This window comes from Delphinapterus leucas, chromosome 6, assembly GCF_059928025.1.
Source record: "Delphinapterus leucas isolate spDelLeu-1000000601 "Yukka" chromosome 6, BTC_Dleu_Yukka2, whole genome shotgun sequence".
Classification (NCBI taxonomy): domain Eukaryota; kingdom Metazoa; phylum Chordata; class Mammalia; order Artiodactyla; family Monodontidae; genus Delphinapterus; species Delphinapterus leucas.
Window position 1 is genome coordinate 73,511,624 of NC_143134.1, and position 24,078 is coordinate 73,535,701.

Below are 24,078 nucleotides of genomic sequence, written 5' to 3' on the forward strand. Positions count from 1 at the left end.
CGCACTCACCTGCGCGGCCATCACGCGCTGTCTCTCTGCGATCAGGTTGCATTTCTTGCACTGGCATTCCCGCCACATGCAGAAGCGTTTGTGGCCCTTGAGCGCCGACGCGTAGCCGTGGTTCCTGCACCGCGCGCACTTGGGCAGCCGCGGGGACTTCTTGCTCGCGGCGGCGTCCATGCCCGACGCCCCCGAGCCTGAGCCGCCGCTACCCCCGACGCCCGCGCCGCCCGTGGTCCCGAGCAGCGCCCCGGCCGATTTGCCGAAGCCCCCGGCCTTGCCCTGCGGTGGTGACCCAGGGGCGTGCGGGGCCTCCGACGGTGGCGAAGCCTTGCTGTATGCGTCGTCGTTGGGCATGGTGCCCCAAGGAGATGCGCAGGGACTCTCCGGTGGCTGCAAGGGAAGCACCCAGCCGACGGCAAGGCTCCCGAAAAGGAGGCGCAGGAGGCGTACGCGCTGCAGCCGGAGGTGCAGCTGGAATGGCGAGGTCGGGACTCGCACGCCCAGAGTGGTGGGGGGTTGTGCCCGTTGTTTTTTTTTTCCTTTTTGCGCGCGCGCGGCGCAGAACTTTTGGATACTTTTCAGAACGTTCCCGGGATTGCCTGCGCGGGAGAAGGCGCGAGGAAGCGCGGCCACGCCCACCGCCCCCCAATTCTAGGCACCGAGCTCCCGCTGCGTGCAAGCTTGCACAGGCTGCAAACACCGAGGGCATTGCTGCAGAGCCACTGCAAACGCACACCCGGAGCAGAGGTGCTCGGGGATTGTGTGATCCCTGTACGCTCAGCGTGCCCAGGCCGGGCTGCCCTAGCACGCTGCACGGAGGAAGCTGGGCTTCCCAGCTCAAGAAGGTTGCTGTGCATCTTAGTCGTGAAGGCTGCATGGAGGAGGGGCAGACCACCCTGTGGGATCCTCCAGCTCCCTTCCCCCCAGTGACGCCATTTTCCAAGCTCGACAGGGCAGACTTTGAAAGAAGCCAGCCAGAAAGTGGTTTCTTTCTCATTTAAGAGAATTAAGTATGAGGTGGAAGGCCTGAGAAAAGTCTCTGCGCTTCTAACAGCAAATAAGCTCCTCAGTGTGAGGGGGTTAAGCGCGCCCCACATTGGGCCTTTCTGTTCTCCAGTTACCTCTTCCTGCACCTGTGCTCGTTTGCTCACAAGATTGCCACCCGCTGGCTCCAGATAACTTTCAAATCTGGAGTTCCAGTCCTTCTTGCTTCTTACTTCAGGGGCATGCAGCTTCTTGCCTTTGAAGCAACTTCGCTTAGGACCTGCAGGCACTGGAAACTCGGTCTTCTAAAAACCTCTGTGGGGGTGGGGGTGGGATGCAGACTTTTATCAGAATTCATTCCATACTTAAGATCTGTGGGGGGTTTTTTTGTTGTTTTTTTTTTGTGGTACGCGGGCCTCTCACTGTTGTGGCCTCTCCCGTTGCGGAGCACAGGCTCCGGACGCGCAGGCTCAGCGGCCACGGCTCACGGGCCCAGCCGCTCCGCGGCATGTGGGGTCTTCCCGGACCGGAGCACGAACCCGTCCGTGTCCCCTGCATCGGCAGGCGGACTCTCAACCACTGCGCCACCAGGGAAGCCCAAGATCTGTGCATTTTAATTATTCCTCCAAAAACCCAAATCCTCTTACAGCCTTCCCTGCACCTCTACCCCCAACCATGTTTGTCTTCTGTCTTTGCACTTGCACGGCCAATCCAGCCCTAAGGCCTGCTGATCATTTCTTCCTACACACCCAAGTGTGCCTCTAAGGCCAACCCTTCTCACATCTGAATCTCTGCAGTAGCGTCCAGCTGGTCTCACTGATTCTTAGTCTTCCAGTATATTCCATATTCCATGCACACAGCAGCTGGCGCCCTGCAGTGCCTTGGTATTGTTTTCCATGTGAAAAACAAAAGTTAAAGACCTGAGGGTGCATCTTAAAAGGACTTTGAATGACCTCCCTCTGCATTTCTCAGCCTCATATAGTTATCTACTAGCTTGGAGGAGCTCTTTGTTGACCTTTTACATACCTCTTTGCTCGATGCCACGTCCCTAACCTTGCAATGGCCACTGTCCAGCCAAGGGGGCTGCCCTCACATCTCTCCCTCACTCTCCTTGCTTTTCCCCAGTGTACTCTGGTTCCAAATTCTTGGCCCCAACCCTAGGGGTTAAGTCCCCAAAGGATCCTGGCCACCCCACTCGGCTTCTCAGCAAAATGGTTGCCCATTGACCCTCTCTTTCAGCAGATTAGCATCTTCAGCACTGAAAGTCTTCTAACCTGCCTTTCCCATTCTTATTCTGAGGCCCCTCTCACAGGCTCTTTCCCTCAGCCTGGATTTTCTCCATTTGTGTTCTCAGTCTGAAAATTATTTACTAAAGAAGCTTCTAGCTTTTCACGGTACCTCATATCCTACCCATCAAGCCAGCGAAGCTTTACCTAGGACAGAGGCCAGGGTGCAACGATTCATCTCAATCTGGAGCTTGTTAAATGAGAACCACTATTTTGTTCAGGAATGTCCATAAGACTTTCATGAAAACACACATACCAATCAATTGCTGTTATCTACTATTGACTTTTCTTTTTCCATATTTACATTTTAATACATTAACTAAATCTGCATCATTCCCAAAGCCAAGTCCAGTTTCAGAGAATGAAGTCAATGCCAGAAGCAGCAGCTGTCAAATCCCAAATTACAGGGGAACACGTGTTTGTTATGAGCATCCCCTCACTAGAATCTGTGATGGAGGGACTTAAGCCTACAGAAAATGTGAGGCTAGGAAACTGTGTGACCAAGATATCAAAACATAAAATGTTGTAATGAAGTTAATAGCCTAACCAAGTTTTTATTCACAAACCACAGAGGAAGTACCAGACACGAGACAATCAAAAAGGAAAGTGGGAAGACCTCCAGGGTGAACAGAGTGGTCCCGGATATTTTGAGTAGTTTGGCTCTGTTGTCTCCTTTCTTCCCTCCCTTCTTTCCAAAACAAAGCTATGAAGGATGATGATGCAGATCTGTATTTACTGAGGGAGAAAGATGTTCAGTGCATACTGATAAGGGAGGAGGAAGGGAGTCCAGTTCTAGAACACAGCGGGGTTAGGCAAAGACTTCTTCGATATGACACCAAAAGCACAAGCGATGAAAGAAAAAAATTGATAAACTGACTTCATCAAAATTCAAAACCTTTGTGCTTCTAAAGACACCATTAAGAAAGTGAAAATACAAGACATATATCTGATAAAGGATTTTTATCTGAATACATAAAGAACTTTTGTGATACAATAATAAAAAGACAAATAACCCAATTGAAAAATGGGCAAATTTTTGAATGGTCGTGCACCAAAGAAAACGTTCGAATGGCCAGAAAGCACATGGAAAGATGCTTGATATCATTAGTCATCAGGAAAATGCAAATCAAAACAATTAGATATCACTTCACACCCACTAGGATGGCTATACTCAAAAACAAAGACAGTAGCAAGTATTGGCTAGGATGTGCAAAAACTAGAATTCTCATGTATTGGTGGTAGGAACGCAAAATGGCACAGCCATTTTGGAAAACTTTACCATCTGACCAAACAATTTCATTCCTAGATACCTACCACAGAGAAATGAAAACTTTATGTCCACACGAAGACTTGTATGCGAATGTCATAGCAGCATTTTCCATTTGAAACAATGCAAATGTCCACTAATGGTTGAATGAATAAACAAAAATGGTATATTCATAAAATGGAGTATTATTCAGTCATTAAAGGGATGATGTACTGACACATGCTACAGTAAGGATGAAACTTGAAAACATTATACTAAGTAAAAGAAGCCAGATTCTTTCCTATGTTCCCATTCATATGAAATGTTCAGAATAGGCAAATTAATATAGAGAGAAAACAGCAGTTGCCAGGGTTGGGGTGGGAATAGAGAGTAAGTACAAACGTGCTTAAGGGATCTTTGGAAGGGGTGATGCAATGGTCTAAAATTGGATCATGGTGATGGTTGCAAAACGCTGTAAATTTACTAAAATTATTGGTATGATTAAAACAAGAGAATGTTATAGTTTATATATTATACCTCAATTAAGCTATTTAAAATTTTGAACTAAAAGAAAAAAAAACTCAGGATGTACAACGTGGTTCCATTTCTGAAATAGGAACTAATGTGTATTAATATCTGCTTGAGTAGGTTATTTAATTCTCTATGAGTTACAGGATTATGGGTGATCTTCTCCTTATACTTTTTTTTTTTTTTTGCGGTACGCGGGCCTCTCACTGTTGTGGCCTCTCCCGCTGCGGAGCACAGACTCCGGACGCGCAGGCTCAGCGGCCATGGCTCACAGGCCCAGCCGCTCCGCGGCATGTGGGATCTTCCCGGACCGGGGCACGAACCCGTGTCCCCTGCATCGGCAGGCGGACTCTCAACCACTGCGCCACCAGGGAAGCCCTTCTCCTTATACTTTGTATGTGTGTTTGGGAGCAGGCCCATGTTCTGGTGTCCTCCCTCCTGTTTCGTCCCCTGTAGCCGGGTGGTAAGAAATGACATCTGAGTTTGGGCCTAGCAGACTCAGTGTCAGCCCTGTGATCAACCCCAGACCACCAGCATTCTTGGCATTAGAATTGGAACCCAAGCTGGTTTCACAACAAATTATTATGTGTTTTGCTTTCCAGTTACCATAGCTCTGTGGTGCATATATACTTTGTTTATTATCTGAGTTTTTAAAAACACTTAGGCATTACTGTCACCAGAAATAAAGAATACATTATTTTCTTGGTGAGGCAGTATAGCACCATAATTAAATGCCTGGCTTTGAATGCCAGCCATGTGATCTTAGGCAATTTTCTTAACCTCTCTGTGACTCAGTTCATCTGTAAAAGGAGGGTAATAATAATAACCACCTCAAAGGATTGTTGGGAAAACTAACTTAGTTAATACTCATGATGTGCTTAGAAAAGTATGTAGCACACAGTAGTATGTATGCCATTTTCATTATTTACATATTTGAAATTTTAAGAGTAGTGAGAAAGCAGGGTACATCTACATATAACCTTCCACCTACTAGAATACTAGAATAACTTACAGGGAGGGAGACCTATACTAGAAAACACCAAGGATAAATTTCATCTAGTTTGCATTTTGTCCATGCAAAGCAGTTTTTGCCCCAGTTCTTGGTACAACAGGTCACGGGGAAAATTCCCTGTGGCGCTTCTAACTGTATATACGAAGCGAGACACTATAGAGTCAAAATATTTAGCTCAGGTGCCTGCCAAGTGTGCAGCCCGAGAGTCAGCTGGCCTGGATGAATGATCTGCCCCTGCTCCCGGGGGGCTGGTCTGAACAGCAGGAATCAGGGAGAAGTGAGACTCGACTCGTACAGCCTGAAGCATTTCATGATAGGAGGACCCTCAGTGAGAGGGAAGACTGAACAGGACTTGAGTAGGCACAAAGGAGAAAATAAGACATTCTAAGTTGTGGAAACAAAGGATGGATGACGGGGGTATGGGGAGTGAGGTTGTGAGTTGGGGGAGAGGGCACAGACATGCCAGTCTGGAACAGAGGAGTCAAGCTGGAGCCCAGTGGGAGATAAGGTTGGAAAGATAGCATGGCACCTTGCCTGCCAGTGAGGAATTTGGCTTCTATCCTATAGGCAAATGGAGAATGATGGAGGCTTTTGTCCTTGAGGTGCCGGAAGAATGAAAGTGGCAGGCGTGCCAATCACTGTGGGACTTGAACAAGCCGCTTAAGGTCTCTGAGCCTTCCATCTTTGTGAGGAGCTGACAATACCACAGGGATCAGAGCTGTTTGTAAGATGCCTAGAACCATGCCTGCCACACAGAAAATACTGGATCATTGTTCGCAGCTGATTCTAACTACAGTTTGGATAGGCAGAGAGGGAGAAATCTGAAAGCAGATAATGCTGGCAGGGACCTAGCTGTTCAGGAAGATGGCTGTGCCTGAGGCTGCGGCAGTGAAACCTCATTACAAGACAATCTTCCTCTACACATTCCAGTTCCCACCAACATCCACACAGACAGACGAAGGCAGTCAGCATCCTGGAAAGTGTGGTATAAAGGAATGCAGGCCTCACAGTCAGGCTGCCTGTATAGAGTCCTAGCTTGGTCACTTACCAGCTGTGTGCCGTGGGCAAGTCACTTACCCTCTCTGTGCCTCCCTTTCTTCATCTGGAAATTGCAAATAACCTGAGAAGTGTTGTAAAGATGCAATGATTGATATACGTAAAGGGCTTAGGCGAGTGCCTGCAAGAGAATAAGCACCATCTAAGAGTGAACTATTGTTGATTTGGAATTCTATCAGAGGAATTTTGAAGCACAGATAGAAGATGAGGGGAACAAAGAGGCAGGTTTTAGAATCTGGGCAGTTTGCTAGTTCCTCCCAAGTAAACTGTTCCCAACAACAGTAATTAGGAGCCCAGCCTGGAGCCTGGAAATAAGTGACAGAACCTCTGAGTAGCAAACATCTGTCACAAAGCATATGATCCTCGCACTATTTGAGTATCTGGAGCCAGTCTCAGGCTCTTAGGAAGACCAAAGGACACAATAAGGGGGCACATCACAAGCAGCACATGGGCAGAACAGCAATGGTTAGAGCTGATGGGAGGGAGGAGACAGCACAGACATAGGCAGGGAAGGCTGGTCTGTGTTACTCAGGGCACAGGTCTGCTGCCTACAGATGGCCTTGGGAGCATCACTGTTTTACGACTACACAATGATTGATTTTCACAAGTAATGCTCAGTGAGTTATCAGCAAAAGATTAAATCATGTTCAGTTCCTTACTCTCTGTTTAAGAAGAGTATACATATGCTAGAATTTTTCCCAATAAAAATGGTTAAAATGTAAGTTCTGACATTTAAAGAGGAAAGCTTAAGTTATTTAGAAAAATCATTGAACATGATACAAGTGAAATGAAGTGATCTAGAGAAAATGCACTCATAATCCAGAAAAATTTTAAATGTATTTTGAAGATAATTGTAGATGACTTTTCAGTATTAACTGCTGTTCTGAAATTATCAGCAGCATACTGACCCTTTTCCATTACCCTAAAAAAAAAAAGAAATGACTTACCATCATGAGTTTTTCTTGTAGGCTCAACTGCTTAAAATTTCAACGATAAATCCGGTTAAAAAATGTTTGTTTTACAAAGTTTAATTTGATGGGGAAAAAGTAACAACATACATTTACTGTTTGCTATTTGTAAAGAGCCAACAAATGTCAGCTTGCTATTTCAGATTATAATTTACAAATACCTTATTTTAACTGGCCATTTAAAAGCAAAGATAATTACTTTTTAAATTTAACAATTCACCCAAATTACCATCTATTTATTTAAGTACTTATACAATTGATGCTCTTGTAAACTGAGGCTCTTGCCAGAGTTTTCCCGTGACTTGTGCTGTAATAGATAAAAAAGGACAGAGGAAAGAGTGAAAACAAATTCTGAAATAAAATTTCATTCAAAAGTTTCAAATTAATTGGAAGTTAAACTGTATATCAACAAAGGAGCTCAGATACATCTCCCATTGGGTTCAACAGCCACTAACTTGCTGATTTCTCGGTTGGTCAACAGGACAAAAACAAGACAAACAGATAGTTTAGCAGTGTTAATACTCCTGGGATAAATAACAACGTAAGTAGGCTTGTATATTTACCATAGGCCATCTACATGAGGTAGAGGGTTGGGAATAGTAAAATGAACATTCTGTGGCTGATTCAAAGTTTAAAAGTTGAAACCTTTAGCAGACATATATATCAGCTATTATGTATTTTATCAATTTTTTTTTTTTTTTTAAAGAAGCCCTTGTCAGGTTACTACCAAGGTATGGAAGAAAACTACACTGAGTTTTAGAGATCTATTATGAAAACAAAAATTCATCTACTTCCAGAAGAAAGAATGATGAGTCAAGAAGCAGAACAGTGAGGATGACTATGGTATTTGATGCCAAGAATTAGACTAACTGTAATCATAGCCATTTCTGACACAAATTATTGAAAAACCACCTGCAAGCATAAAATGACAAAACCATTACATTCATGTATATATTTCTGTACTACTGTTGATAAATATTGCTTCAGGTTGATAATACGGTTATTGCTAGGGCCGGCTGATGTGAAGTGAAGGGCTACAATACCCTTAACCAAACATGACTTCAGGAACACTACAAAGCATATGTTCCTAGTGCTGGGAAAACAAGACAAAGGAGTTAAATATTTCACCAGAGGAACATCAGTAACAGTTCAGTTCAACCGATGTCTCGAGTTCAGGATTCATTGCCACTTGAAAGGTGACATTAAGAGTGACATCAAGAGTTTAGAAGAGAGTGGGGAGGGAAGCTTCCTGGAAGAAGCACGCTTTCAGGAAAGCAGTATTTGGAATAATGAACCAAATCATGAAGGGGCGATAAACTGATACAAACTAGAATTAAATCTCCCAAGGGGCGACTGGGACCGTCTCATTATGGGGACACTAATGCAGCCTCGATTCTGTCCTTAAATGTTCATCCCTGGGGTGCCCATTTCCTCCATCCCCATCATTGCTTGCTGCCCTACACTGTCCTTAGTGGAAGCGTTCCTCCTGCTTTCATGGGCTCAGGAGGAATACGAAGCCCTTTCTTGCTTCCAGGAACCTTAATGAGACAAGGGTATTTTTATTATTGTTTACAAACACTAATAAAAGCTGGGGAAACCAACAAGGAAATAATCAGGCTGCCACGAATCTACACGCTCTGGCTTGCCAAGTATAATCACCTATTCCTCTTCCTAGACACCTCAAGGAAAAGGGTGCTGGGGCCCTCCCATCCCACAGACAGGCTTGCCCCACCACCGTAGACGCCATCCTTACCCAGTGCCTCCCCTTCCCGGGCAGCCAGTAGGTTTGCCCCACGGTGACTGGCGCCATCCTGCCCTTTTGCGCCGGTGGGAGGGGCCCTGGGCCGGGCAAGGAGTCTTCTCCCTTCCCCCTTTCAAGGCTCATTTCCTACCCGGAAAACCCGCCCCCTTCCTCTGATTGACAGGCAGTGTCTGCGCTCTCCAACGCATTCGGCGAGCTCAGAGGCATCTCCAGGCGGGAATATGCGTACTCTTACGGCTGGCTTCCGTAGGCTGGAGGGGGCGGGGGTAGAGGGTGAGATTGGTATTCTTACACCTAGAAAGTATAGTCGGGCCCCTGTACCTGTGGGTTTGGCATCCAGGTATTCGGAGGGCCTCCTGTATTCACTGGACTGCACCATTTTATGGAAGGGACTTGAGCATCCTGGGATTTCGGTATCCACGGGGGCTCCTGGAACCAGTTCCCTGGGGATACCAGGGGACAATTGTACTATGCTCTTTGAAGTAGGAGTGCCGGATAAAATACACACAGAACATACATGAAAAAAGATGACTCCTTGTTTATCTGAAATTCAAATTTAACTAGGTGTTTTGTACTTTTACTTGCTAAAAAGGGTTACCCTAATTTTATGGGTCCTTGGAAACACCATTTCCCCAAGTCCCCTTAGAAGCAGGAAGAAAACCCTTTGCACCAGAAGTCCTTCAGCTACAGGCCTGTAGGTCAAACTCAGCCGACCATATGTTTTTGTATGGCCTGTGAGCTAAGAATGGGTTTTACATTTTTAAATGGTTGAAAGTGAACCAAAAGTCAAAAGCAGAATTTTGGTGACATATGAAATTTTCATGAAATGCAAATTTCGGTGTCCATAAATGAAGTTTTATTGGAGCACATCTACCCCCAGTTGTTGTGATGTGATTATTATGATTCCTGCTCGTAGAGTTTAGAATAGACTGTATGACCTGTTAGAAATAGGAAAGGCAAGACGGAGTCACAGTGGCCCACGTGGCGCCCGTCTGGATTGTTTCTAAATGTCTGTAACTTAAGGTAATGGGTGTGAAATTAGGTAGGTAAGTTGGTTTGAAAGGTCCGTGGAAAGACTCAGGGTTCAGATGGTGCACCTGGCCGGTGAGGCACATTCTTGGGCTGTAACCGCTACCCCGTAGGGACTGTACCTCATCAGAGATGGGGTCAGAGCGCACTTGCTCGAGAGGGGTCTCTTCGGAGCGCACCCTGCGCTCCAGACTCTGCTGGTGTTGGAAGCTTCCCTGGGGGCTGGCAGAGCAGAAGGCGATTGCCAAGAGAGCCCGCCCCACAATCCTTGCTGAATCCAAGGTCCAGAACCGGTGCCTGCCGCCTGCCTGGAGGACACCTACCTTCCTGCGTCTCTCCTCGGAGCTGTTCGTGAAGTCCTTTCTTCCCTTTAGTATTGTGTGTGATTAATCGGAGCGCACTGAGTGCAGTAACCCGAGGGATTTGATCTTCTACAATTGGCCCAGTCGCCGTTTGTGCCTTCACAGTCCCCTGATTCCTACCTGGCCTCGTGCTTTGGCTGGAGACACCAGTCCTGTATGCACTGTTTGTAGCTGCGTTGGAGATACAAGGGCAGAGTTCGGGAGCTGCAACAGAGGCCATAAGGCCCACACAGCCTAAAATAGTTACTATATGGTCCTTTACTTAAAAAGTATGTAGAAAACAAACTTATGGATACCAAAGGGGAAGGGGGTAGGAGGAATAAATTAGGAGTATGGGATTAACAGATACACACCACTATATATAAAATAAACCACAAGGATTTCCTGTATAGCACAGGGAAATAATATCTTGTGATAAATTCTAGTGGAAAAGAATCTGAAAAAAAATATATGTACAACTGACTCACTTTACTGTACATCTGAAACTAACACAATATTATAAAGCAACTATACTTCAATTTTTTTTAAAAGTATGTGGATCCCTGCTGTAGACTTCCATTTTTTTGAGGCCCCCAGTATATATATATATTTTTAAACGAAGATATGTCAGAATGGGATAATGCACTTGGAGGTATGTCCAAGGTCATTTGTGAATGGCAGACTTGTTCTAAAATGGTGGTCCCGACTACCCTGGTGGCGCAGTGGTTAAGAATCCGCCTGCCAATGCAGGGCACATGGGTACGAGCCCTGTTCCAGGAAGATCCCACATGCCTTGGAGCAACTAAGGCCCTGCACCACAACTGAGCCTGCACTCTAGAGCCCGTGAGCCACAACTACTGAGCCCACATGCTGCAACTACTGAAGCCTGCATGCCTAGAGCCTGTGCAATGAGAAGCCCACACACTGCAACGAAGGTAGCCCCCACTCGCCACAACTAGAGAAAGCCCATGCACAGCAACGAAGACCCAACAGAGCCAAAATATAATTAATTAATTAAAAAAATAAATTAAATGGTGGTCCTGTCTTTCCCCTTCAGACTCCCCCTCCCTCCGGCTGATGGGTTAAAGAATGAAGGTGACATAGGCCCTCTCTTGGCAGAGCTCATGATTACCAGGGGAGACAGCCATGTAAATAAAGTGTTTTGCTGGAAGTGTATTAAGCCTGGGGAGGACAGGAGAGTTATGTGGACAGCCCAGCCTTACCAAGCAGGCAGGAAAGGCAAGAGCATCTATTTCAGACCAGCCTGAGGATAAAGGTACAGATGCTTGTGAGTATATGATGTATTCCAGAAATGAAGGAGTTAAGTTTGGCTGAACCTGAGGGGCAGGGGATGGCAGGTGGGGAAGGAATGACTCAAGATAATAGCAACATTTAACAAAACTCAGCAGAGCTTTCTATGTGCCTAACACTGTCAGAAGTGCTTTCTATACTAATTCATTTAATTATCACAACTGCCCTTGACATAGTCCTGTCATTTCCCCATTTTACAGATGAGAAATTTGAGGTACACACCCAGGTTAAGTGATTTGCCCAATCTGAAAAATAAGAAAAGAACAGCAGGAGGTAGACCCAGGCTCATTTTCTTAACCAGCTAAGACAGGTAGGGTTGCGTTTCTCTTGTCCCCCAGATAGTGGCAGTGGGAACAAGTGGGTGATGGGAATGGAGAGGTGGGATATTTCTTGGGTTCCAGGACTATCTTGGATAATTATGTGAATGGTGATAGCAACTGAATTAGGGTGATCAACGTTGAGCACTCCTGAAGCAACAGCAAGCAAAACAAAGGGGCAGGTAATTCATTGTTAAGTGTGATGCAGACTATAAATGCTGAAGAAAATCAGAGCAAAGGAGAGGAAGATTCCTGTTCACAAAGGAGTTATGACTGGTGTCAGAGAAGCTGGCCTTTGCACTGGTCCTTTAGACACTCAGAAACAAGGGGGTGTGAATCTACAAGAGCCTTTTCCATTATTTTGTTTGGTCTTGTTCATAGCTGTATTTCCAGCACCTAGACCAGCACCTGCTATGCCTAGTGGCTCATTAATACTTGTTGAATGCAGGAGTGGGTTTTAAAATATATATGTGTGTTTGAATAGGTAATACGGTTACATGGTTCAAAAGTTAAAAGATTCAAAAAGCTGAAGGAAGTTTCTTCCCACGACTGGCCTCAGTCACACAATTCCCCTCCACACAGGCAACCAGGTTTTATGATTTTTTGAGATTTCTGGCAAATACGTGTGTGTGTGTGTGTATGTGTGTGTGTGTGTGTGTGTTTATTCTCCACTCCCTCCCCACACACCTACTTTTCATACAAATGGTAGCATAGCATACACACTGTCCTGTACATGGTTTTTGTTCACTGCATGTATCTTGAGATTACTCCCTGATAGTTTATTTTCCAGCCGTAGCTGAGGCATCGACGTGCCACACTTTATCCAGTCCCCTACACTGGACATGTAGGTCTTTTTCTTCCTTTGCTCTTACAGGTAGCAGTGCAGTGAGGAATGTGTGGGTGTTGAATGCGGAAGCTCGGGGATAAGGAAGTGAAATGACTTAAGAGCACGTTTTTAATGACTTTAGAAAGTGACCACCACCTTTTAAAGATTGGCCAGGAGCCATCCACCACAATGGTTGTAAAATCCCCACCTTCAGAATATGACAGCTCCAGATGGGATCTGGTGGAATGAAAGACAATGGTCTGGTTCTGCCCCTTATGACTTGCATTCCCTTGGAAAAGCTACTGAAATCCTCTTCAGTTTTCACATCTGAGCTGGGGATGGTGATGCTCCCAGGCTATGAAGGTTAAATGAGAGGAAGTAATGAGCAGATGCAGCCTGCCTGGGTGTGTGGTACATGGGAGGGATTCTCACCTTCATTTCATTGTGCTGCTGTGCTGTGACCCTCCAAATTCTCTTTCCCATTCTTCCTTCTGCCTCTTTTTTCCACCTACTGTGACCAGAACAGCTCAGTGATCTCTAGGGCTAGAACATGGATGGGCCTTGAAAACATTATGCTAAGTGAAAGAAGCCAGTCACAAAGGGCCACCTATTGTATGATTCCATTTATATGAAATATGCAGAAAAAGCAGATCTAGGCTGATGGTTTCCTAGGGCTGGGGGATCGGGGGGAAATGGGGAATGGCTGCTACTGGGTACAGGGTTTCTTTTGGGGGTGATGAAATTGTTCTGAAGTTGCTGTAGTTGCACAACTCAGTATACCAAAAACGTTCTATACTTTAAATGGGCAAATGTTTTGATATGTGAATTACACCTCAATAAAACTGTTATTTAAAAATGCCTTGGTGGGAAGGCGAGGTAGAGGAGGAAGAAGGGACAGAAGGGCTCCCGAGCAGCAGATAGAGAGCTGCATTCTAGGCACAGGTCTAGTACAGCAATGGGCACCAAAGGGCCTCAACTTTAGTCCTGGCACAGCCTCCAACCTGCTGTGTGACCTTAGAGAAGCCCCTTCACCTCTCTGTGCTTTGTCTCATTAAAAATTAAAATAAAATAAATAAAAATAAGGAGGTGGAACTTGATGACCTAGGGTCTCTTTCCCATCTAAGTCTACAGTTGGACGCTTGCCTCGGGCTGGGGGAGGAGAGGTGAGGGGAAGCCAGAGTTATGAAGACAGCAGAGATACTGGCAGGCTCCTCCCTCGTCTCTTCGCCCTGCTCTGTACCCTGCTCTCCCCTTGAACCCGAGGCCTTTGTTCAGCTTCCCCCACCCTGGAAGTTCATGCATGCAGGGGAGAGTATGAGGGTGGGGTCGGGTCAGGGTCATGAGGAGGCCCGGACAGGAGCCTCACACTCACAGTTATCACCCCATTTTCTACTTGAGATTATACTCCTTGGGAAGGAAGCAATTTGGAAAGATGAACATAGAGCCAAGGCAAATTCTCCAAGCAGAGAGGTGGTTTTCCAGCTACTTACGAGGATAACTTGGCCATCGCTAAGGTTAATTATCATCCTTTAAGATACAATGGTGAGCTGCACTGAAGTAAATATGTGCTTTTTTTTTTTTTTTTTTTTTTTTTTTTGCGGTACACGGGCCTCTCACTATTGTGGCCGCTCCCGTTGCGGAGCACAGGCTCCGGACGCGCAGGCTCAGCGGCCATGGCTCACGGGCCCAGCCGCTCCGCGGCACGTGGGATATTCCCAGACCGGGGCACGAACCCATGTCCCCTGCATCGGCAGGCGGACTCTCAACCACTGCGCCACCAGGGAAGCCCCAATATATGCATTTTTAATTGTGGTAAAATGTACATAAAATGGACCATTTTAACCGTTTTTAAGTGTACAGTTCAGTGGCATTAAGTACCTTCACAGTGTTGTTCAACCATCACCACCACCCACCTCTATTTTTAAATGTTTATATTGAAGTATAAAAAATAGAAAGTGCAAGAATCCTAAGCGCTCCCCTCCGTGAATTTTGTAAGTTTGTCTAGACCCTTATAACTGCCATCCAGATCAAGAAACAGACCATTTATAGCGCTCCACAGGGCTCCCTCTTGCCCCCTCCCATCAATTGTATTTTAAATTTGTTTTTGCTAAATTTATCTCTTTGCTTGGGGAAAAGAAAAAAAAAAAAAGGTCTTTTGCAAACAACTTAGGTGGTTTTGCATACTGCATAGTCTGTATCTCAATGTTTCATTTCTAGACGTTCAAGTCCCAGTGTACTGGGGTGGGAAGGCACTGTGCTAAGACCGTGAACATGTTGCTCCACAAAAGGTCCCCTCTCCTCCAGCGGCCGGAATCCTTTTGTCGCACAGCCCAGGGCCCGTTCATGGATTGAAAAGTTCTCATTGGTACGTGCTCTAAATTCTCACTGCAGATGGGACAAAGGTGACCACCTTTCTGTTAAACATAATGAGGAGATATTTTCTACTTGCTGCCAGGTAATTTGTTGGTTAAAGCATCCAAACGTATGTCCCATCAGTGACGTCAAGTTTGCTGGTTCTGTAGCTGAACTAAAAGTGACATAGCCTAGCCCACTTTTTCATTCTGTAGATTAGCCTATGATTTTTTCCTTCGGATTTAAAAACTAATTTAATTTAAATTTTTGAGATATAATTAACAAATAACATTATATTAGTTTCAGGTGTACAACATAATGATCTGTTATACGTATTGTATATTGCAAAATGATCACTATAATAAGTCTAGCTAACATTCATCGCCACAATTTTTTTTTCTTGTGATGAGAACTTTCAAGATCTACTCTCTTGGTAACTTTCAAATATACAATATAGTATTGTTAACTATAGTCCCCATGCTGTATATTACATACCCAGGACTTATTTATTTCCTAAGTGGAAGCTTGTCTCTTTTGACCACCTTCACACATATTTTTTTTCAGTATTTAAATCTGGACTGGTGTGGGTGATGTAAGAAGCAGGAAATTAGAATATAATTTATCAGACTAAGAGCTAAGAAAGAAGCCAATAGGAAACTAAGGAAAATAGATAATGAAGGAAACTTGAAGAAGGAAGAATTGGAAAAGGATCAAATCAACCCCAGAGAGAGAAAGAGATTTCACAGTTCTGATCAGGAAATCCAGAAGAAGGCAAAAACAAACAAAAAACCCCTGCTGATCTTCAACTCCAACATTATTACCTGCAAATTTGGTTCTCTGTAATTTTTACCTTAACCGAAGCCCTGAGAAAGCCCACGTGTTTTGTTCACCACCGTCTCTCCAAAGCTCAACAGATGCCTGGCATGTGGCAAAGAGTCAAGAACCAGGAAGCAAAGGACAGAGGAACCAGCTAGAAAGGCCCTTTTCTAACTAGAGAAGATGGTCACGGCAGGGAGAGTGGGAGGCAAGGAGGAAGGGTCACGAGGGAAATGATCACCTATTCAGAGTGACACGTACTAGTGCTGGCGCGTCCCAGTGTAGGTGTGTGGGAAAAGAAGGAAATAAACCTTAAGGAAATTTTTCATTTTAATAAAACACACACACACACAAGCATGTAACCATGTGTAGTGATGGATATTAACTAGACCTAATGTGATTATTTTGCAATATATACATATATTGGATCATTGTATTGTATACATGAAACTAATGTTATATGTCAATTATGTGCCTATTAAAAAAAAAAAGAAAGCAAGGTAAGTAAACAATTAGAAGGAATGGGACAGGATTGCCCAGGGAATACAAAAAAGCCTTTCCTTTAAATCAACACTAGTGGGTGTGAAGTGTATCTCATTGCGATTTTAATTTGCATTTCCCTATGACAAATGATGTTAAGCATCTTTTAATGTGTTTATTAATGATGCCTAACCATCTTTGATGAAATATCTATTCAAATAATCTGATGAGAAATCATTTAGATTTGGTAATCAGTTTATAATGAGAATAATAATAGCTAACGTTAATTGAACACTCAATGCCAGGCACTTGGCTAAATTCTTTCAATGAATGAATCTCACTTAATCCTCACATCACACCTGTGAAGTCAGCCCTGTTACTCTCATGGTTTTTAAAATGGGGAAACTGAGGCACTGAGTGGATAAGTGAAATGGTAAAGCAGGGGTTGTAACCCTGGTAGTCTGGTTGAGAGCCCACACTCAATCGCTCCATGGTGGGCAATACTTAAACATCTGGTTCTGGAATTTCAGCAAGCCTTGTCTGATTGTGCAAGTACAAGCCTCTTGGTTCTCAGGTGCTTGCTGGGAGCTAGCGGTGGGATCTACAAGTTCTAAGTGATTTTTAGGGGCATAGAAAACGTCTGGCCAATACAAAAGTTTTCTTCTCTAGCCTCTATGGTATCTGAGAGTTTTGCCTTTGAGAAATTCTGAAGCAACAGCTCTGCAAAGTCCATGGTGAAATTGATCTCAGCATAATATTTTGTTGAATGTGTGCCTTGTCTTTCTAAATGATTGTAAACTCCAAGATGGCTGAAATCGTGTTTTGTTTTTGCATGTGTTTTAGAATTTGGGTTTCTGGGCTCAAGGTTTGTGGGGCTCTCTCTGTGGGAAAGGCAACCTGGGTTGAGAATATGTTCTTCCAGAAATGTTTGCCTTTGCTTCTGCCGGACACCCCCAAGGGTGTTACCAGCCCACAACCACTTTTGATATTAATAACTCTGCAGAGGGGTTCCCAGCCCTCACAGGTAGTGTAAACTCTGAGACTCTGTGAGGACGGGCTTGTGGTTAGAAATTCTCATGGATGATCTCCTCCCCACACTCTACCCCTGCACCCAGAACTAAGGCCCAGGCAGACAAGCTTCCTTGTCAAATTGGCAAGGTGTGTGATTTTCTAGTCCACTCTTTCATTCAAGGTGTATCCCTTTGAAAGCCCCAGCTTTGTATTGGGGCATCAATTCCAATTCAGTTTTAGGGGGAGCCATAGGTCTTGTTTCCTGGCCCTGTGAGGGTCTTAAAAGCCAAGCCTCTCAGCACTAAAATACATGAAGCCCGCACCAGGGCACCCACAGAGTCTGTTCTCTTCCCCTCGGTTTTTTTTTTTTTTTTTTTTTTTTTTTTGCGGTATGCAGGCCTCTCACTGTTGTGGCCTCTCCCGTTGTGGAACACAGGCTCCAGACGCGCAGGCTCAGCGGCTGTGGCTCATGGGGCCCAGCTGCTCCACGGCATGTGGGATCTTCCCAGACTGGGACATGAACCCGTGTCCCCTGCATCGGCAGGTGGACTCTCAACCACTGCGCCACCAGGGAAGCCCTCCCCTCAGTTTTTTAGCTGCTTCTTTTTGACCTTTGGGGATTTCCCATATTTTCTTGTCACCTACTAATTTATAGGACATTCATATTATTTTGATCCAGAATTTGTTAAGTCTTTTGTTGTGGGAAGTTGTTCAAAGTATCTATCCCGCCATATTTTTTGGAAGTGGAAGTCAGCCAAGAACCATGTTTTTAATGGTTCTTGCATCAGCCCCTGCATTTTCCTCAATACCTAACACAGTACTGTACAGAGACTGGAGGCTTCATCATAGGTAATGGTTGTGTGATTGTCCACGCTATTCCCAAGGGAAAACATATCATCCCATGAAAATGGATTTGTGTATCATATTTTAGTTTTGAACTGATGCCAAATTCATTCTCCTAAGGGATCAATGCCTGACAGGGGAGTTGTAATAGGGAATAGGGAAGAAAAGGAGGAACAGCAAGACTCACGAACAAGGGGAGATGCTCAGGAAAACTACACCCTGCCCTGGGTAAGGGATACGGTTGTCAGGAGACAGGTCACCAAGTGCAAGGTCACTGTAGTTTAAGAGAGGGGCTTCTGTCAACCCTTCCCCAACTTTTGCAATTATTATATGGAGGGCAGTTCCTTGAGTATTACTTTTCCACTGATGAAGTCTCTAAAGGTCTGATAAGATTTAACAATGCCTGAATACAAGTTACGCTCTCTTTCCTCTATTTTTTTTTTTTTTAAGAAAAAACGGTTCTTTGGGGAAAGTGAGGAAGAGAAAATAAACCCCAGCTTTTCCCTTCAAATTTTTTCTTCAAATTTTGAGAAACAGAGTCTTCAGAGGGATAGCCATGCTTATTCACTTTTAATAAATATTTGTGGAGTGCCCACTGAGGGCCGGGCCCTGTGCAGAACACTAGAGCGACGGCTGTGAACACGGCAGATGAAGACCTTGCTCTCAGAAACTTTTGTTCCAGGAGCGGAGACAGACATTTTACACGTAATCACAGAAATAAATGTATATATACAGATGGTGAGGAGTGTTATAAGTGGAAGTGCATTGAAAGGTGCTGTGACAGATGATAACCAGGGGCTGATCTGGCTGGGGATCAAGGAGGATTTCTCTGAGGCGGTAACTTTCTGCAGAGATCTGAAGGATGGGCCCAAGTAGTCAGGCTGAGAGTGTGCAGAAGAACAGACAACTGGAGGGAACAGCTTGTGTCTCATTAGTAATAAACCTATTTATAAAAAATACTGGAGCTTTTGCTACCCTGCTACTGGGTACAGGGTTTCTTTTGGGGGTGATGAAATTGTTCTGAAGTTGCTGTAGTTGCACAACTCAGTATACCAAAAACGTTCTATACTTTAAATGGGCAAATGTTTTGATATGTGAATTACACCTCAATAAAACTGTTATTTAAAAATGCCTTGGTGGGAAGGCGAGGTAGAGGAGGAAGAAGGGACAGAAGGGCTCCCGAGCAGCAGATAGAGAGCTGCATTCTAGGCACAGGTCTAGTACAGCAATGGGCACCAAAGGGCCTCAACTTTAGTCCTGGCACAGCCTCCAACCTGCTGTGTGACCTTAGAGAAGCTCCTTCACCTCTCTGTGCTTTGTCTCATTAAAAATTAAAATAAAATAAATAAAAATAAGGAGGTGGAACTTGATGACCTAGGGTCTCTTTCCCATCTAAGTCTACAGTTGGACGCTTGCCTCGGGCTGGGGGAGGAGAGGTGAGGGGAAGCCAGAGTTATGAAGACAGCAGAGATACTGGCAGGCTCCTCCCTCGTCTCTTCGCCCTGCTCTGTACCCTGCTCTCCCCTTGAACCCGAGGCCTTTGTTCAGCTTCCCCCACCCTGGAAGTTCATGCATGCAGGGGAGAGTATGAGGGTGGGGTCGGGTCAGGGTCATGAGGAGGCCCGGACAGGAGCCTCACACTCACAGTTATCACCCCATTTTCTACTTGAGATTATACTCCTTGGGAAGGAAGCAATTTGGAAAGATGAACATAGAGCCAAGGCAAATTCTCCAAGCAGAGAGGTGGTTTTCCAGCTACTTACGAGGATAACTTGGCCATCGCTAAGGTTAATTATCATCCTTTAAGATACAATGGTGAGCTGCACTGAAGTAAATATGTGCTTTTTTTTTTTTTTTTTTTTTTTTTTGCGGTACACGGGCCTCTCACTATTGTGGCCGCTCCCGTTGCGGAGCACAGGCTCCGGACGCGCAGGCTCAGCGGCCATGACTCACGGGCCCAGCCGCTCTGCGGCATGTGGGATCCTCCTGGACCGGGGCACAAACCCGTGTCCCCTGCATTGGCAGGCGGACTCTCAACCACTGCGCCACCAGGGAAGCCCCTCCCTTCATTATTCTTTATTACATGATAAGACCTGACATTTGGTAGCACTTTGTCGTTGACTATTTCCTGGAGTGGGGCAGGCTGGCATCATTATTTCCACTTTCAAGATGAAGGAACCATGGAAGCAACCTGAGTGTCCATCAATACATGAATGGATAAGGAAAATGTGGTACATACATTCAGGGGAATATTAAGCCATAAAAAAGAAGGAAACCTTGCTATTTTCAACAACATGGATGGACCTTGAGGACATTATGCTAAGTGAAATACGTCAGACAGAGAAAGACAAATACCACATGATCTCACTTATATGTGGACTCTAAACGACAACAAACTAACCAACCAACCAAGCAAACAAAAAAACCCAAGCTCGTGGATGCCAGAGGCAGGGGGTAGCAGGGTGGGAAAAAGAGGAGAAGGGGGTTGAAAAGTACAAGCTACCAGCTATAAATAAGTAAGTCGTGGGGAGGTAATGTACAGCATGGAGACTATAGTTAACAATCCTGTATTGTTTATTTGAAAGCTGCTAAGAGAATAGATCTTAAAAGTTTTCATCACAAGAAAAAAATTGTGTGAATATGTTTGGTGATGGATGTTAACTAGACTTATTGTACTGATCATTTTGCAACATATAGAAATATACATTGCTATAAATAGAAATATTAAATCATTGTTATATACCTGAAACTAATACAATGTTATATATCAACTATATATACACACACTATATTTACATTATATAGATACATATATACAAGTATACATGAAACAATGAAGGAACCAAGTCTCTGAGTTGTCAAGTTACCTGCCCAAGTCACACAGTTTAAAGAGGGATGGAGCTGCATGCTGTGCTCTGGTTATTTAAGTAGCTCACATTTAAAGGAAACTTTGAAAGGTCCCCAGAAACAAGCAGTTCTATTTTAGGCAGCAGCCTGGCAGCTCATCTGATGCTCAACAGAAATAACTAGTGGTTTCTCAAAATAAATGGCGTTTTGAAGAGGACAGAGGCTCAGGAGGAAGAGGTCCTGGCTGTAGATTTAACTGTAAGTCATCATCATAAATATAACTTGTTTCATGAGACCTGTAATAAGGTTCTTCTGTGCGACATAAACGAAGGCACCGCTGTGGAATGTGCAGGTTCTGCTGTCAGAAATTGAGTAATGCTGCCTTAGTGCCCCAGCTATTGACAACAGGACAAATTTCTATGGAAATTACTTTTAATATTGAGTTACTACAACTGAATGGCCACATTTTTTTAAAGATTGGCTAAACCAAAGAACACGAACTCCTCTTATCACTCATAAAATTAAAGATGGAACAGCAACACAAAGCACCGTTCTTATGCCCTTCCTTTCCTTGCTAGAGTTGTTTAAACATGTTCTGCCGAATGATCTACAACAGTGTTCACCTTTTTTGTTCATTATCACCCACTCAGGAAAATATTTTAATATATTTAAACCAGTTAATTAAGCCTAAATAAAGTTAAATTCTATAATATGAAATGTGTAATACATAATTTCATTTCATTTCTTCCTAATGAAAGAAATTAAATCCTAAGGAATAAGATTTTGTCAGATAGGGTTTGACTTTGGAGGGCCACAGACCATTGTAATATCTATGATTTTTTTGTCCCCCAAGGACCAATTTTCATCTCTCCTCCTATTGAGAATTCATTATCTAAATGAGAAGCAGAGAAAACACACACACACACACACACACACACATCATAGAGATATGTCATCCTATGGTCTTTAAAGGCTTGTACTGAATGGAATTGAAATGGTCACTGTGCTGGTTAATTTTGTGTCAACTTGGCTAGGCTATGGTGCCCAGTTGCTTGGTCAAACACTAGTCTATACATTGCTATGAAAGTATTTTGTAGCTGTGATTAATTATAATCACAACTGATTGTAAATTTCAGATTGCTCTCCTTAACGTAGATGGGACTCATCCAGTCAGTTGAGGGCCATAAAAGCAAACAGGTTTCCCTCAGAAGGCATTCTGGGACTTCCCTTGTGGTCCAGTGGTTAAGACTCCATGGTCCCAATGCAGGGGACCGGGGTTCAATCCCTGGTAAGGGAACTAGAGCCCGCGTGCTGCAACTAAAGATTCCCAGTACTGCAACTGAGACCCGGCACAGCCAAATAAATAAAATAATTAAATAAATATTAAAGGGACTTCCCTGGTGGTGCGGGGGTTAAGAATCTGCCTGCCAATGCAGGGGACACGGGTTCTAACCCTGGTCCGGGAAGATCCCACATGCCATGGAGCAACTAAGCCCGTGTGCCACAACTACTGAGCCCCTGTGCCACAACTACTAAAGCCCACGTGTCCTAGAGCCCACGCACCACAACTACTGAGCCCACATGCCACAACTACTCAAGCCCACAAACTCTAGGGCCTGCGTGCCGCAACTACTGAGCCCATGTGCTGCAACTACTGAGCACACATGCTGCAACTACTGAAGCCCACACACCTAGAGCCCATGCTCCGCAACAAGAGAAGCCACCACAATGAGAAGCCCGCGCACTGCAATGAAGAGTAGCCCACGTTTGCCGCAGCTAGAGAAAGCCCACGCACAGCAACAAAGACCCAACGCAGCCAAAAATAATTAATTAAAAATAAATAAATATTTTAAAAAAAGAAGGCATTCTGCCTAAAGTCTGTAACATAGAAATCCTGTGGGGGCTTCCCTGGTGGCGCAGTGGTTGAGAATCTGCCTGCCAATGCAGGGGATACGGGTTCGAGCCCTGGTATGGGAAGATGCCACATGCCGCGGAGCAACTGGGCCTGTGAGCCACAACTACTGACTAAGCCTGTGCGTCTGGAGCCTGTGCTGCGCAACAAGAAAGGCCACGACAGTGAGAGGCCCGCGCACCGCAGTGAAGAGTGGCCCCCGCTCGCCGCAACTAGAGAAAGCCCTCACACAGAAACAAGACCCAACACAGCCAAAAATAAAAATTAATTAATTAAAAAATAAAAAATCCTGTGGAAGTGCCAGTCTGCTGGCCTGCCCTACAGATTTCAGACTCACCAACCCCCATAGTTGCCTTAGCCACTTCCTTAAAATAAATCTATTTCTCCTGGAATTACCCAGGGGTCCCGTGGTTATGACTCTGTGCTTTCACTGCTGAGGGCCTGAGTTCAATCCCTGGTTGGGGAACTAAGATCCCACAAATTGTGTGGCCAAAAACAAAACACATCTATTTCTTTCTTTCTCTCTCTCTCTCTCTCTCTCTCTCTCTCTCTCTCAGTGACATCTATATTTAAATCTCCAAAATCATCTTGCTGTAAAAGGAGGAAAACGAAATTGAGTATCTCATGTGATAGTCATTCTGTTATCATTTAACCCTCATAGTAACGCTGTGAGGTAGGTATAATCACCTCCATTTCACGGATGAGGAAACTGAGACACAAAGTTTAAATAAAACTTGCCCAAGGTCAGGTAACTGTGAATTGACAAGATCAAGATTTGAATCCAGGACTTCCTGACTTCAGAGCTCTCTGCTTTCCAGACAGCACTTACCTCCCCTCAGTGGACTTCCCGTAGCTCACTGATCACTAAGTAAATGGTTTCAGCTAAGCCTCACAAACCACTGGGAACACCAAATGCTTCCGTAATGGAGTCCATAACTGCTCATGTTTACAGAACACTGGGCTGATGCTGCATCAGTTTGCAGCCAGTTTTCCTTGAATTATTCATCTAATCCTCATAACAACCTTATGAAGCATATACTACTACTCCTCACCTTTTATAAATAAAGAGGCTCTGGAGGGCTTCCCTGGTGGCGCAGCGGTTGAGAGTCCGCCTGCCGATGCAGGGGACACGGGTTCATGCCCCGGTC

General features: G+C 44.6%; 1 protein-coding gene across 2 annotated transcripts in view; it reads right to left on the reverse strand.

The window, feature by feature from the left end:
• DMRT1 (doublesex and mab-3 related transcription factor 1) overlaps positions 1-23,340 on the reverse strand; it is a 127,875-nt gene extending 104,535 nt beyond the window's left edge. For both annotated transcript variants that reach the window (XM_089913270.1, XM_089913269.1), the window contains exon 1: positions 10-23,340. In XM_089913270.1, coding sequence (XP_089769396.1) covers positions 10-357 — 348 coding nt within the window. In that variant the 5' untranslated portion in view covers positions 358-23,340. The remainder of the gene's footprint in view (positions 1-9) is intronic.
• Between the last annotated feature and the right edge of the window lie 738 nt (positions 23,341-24,078).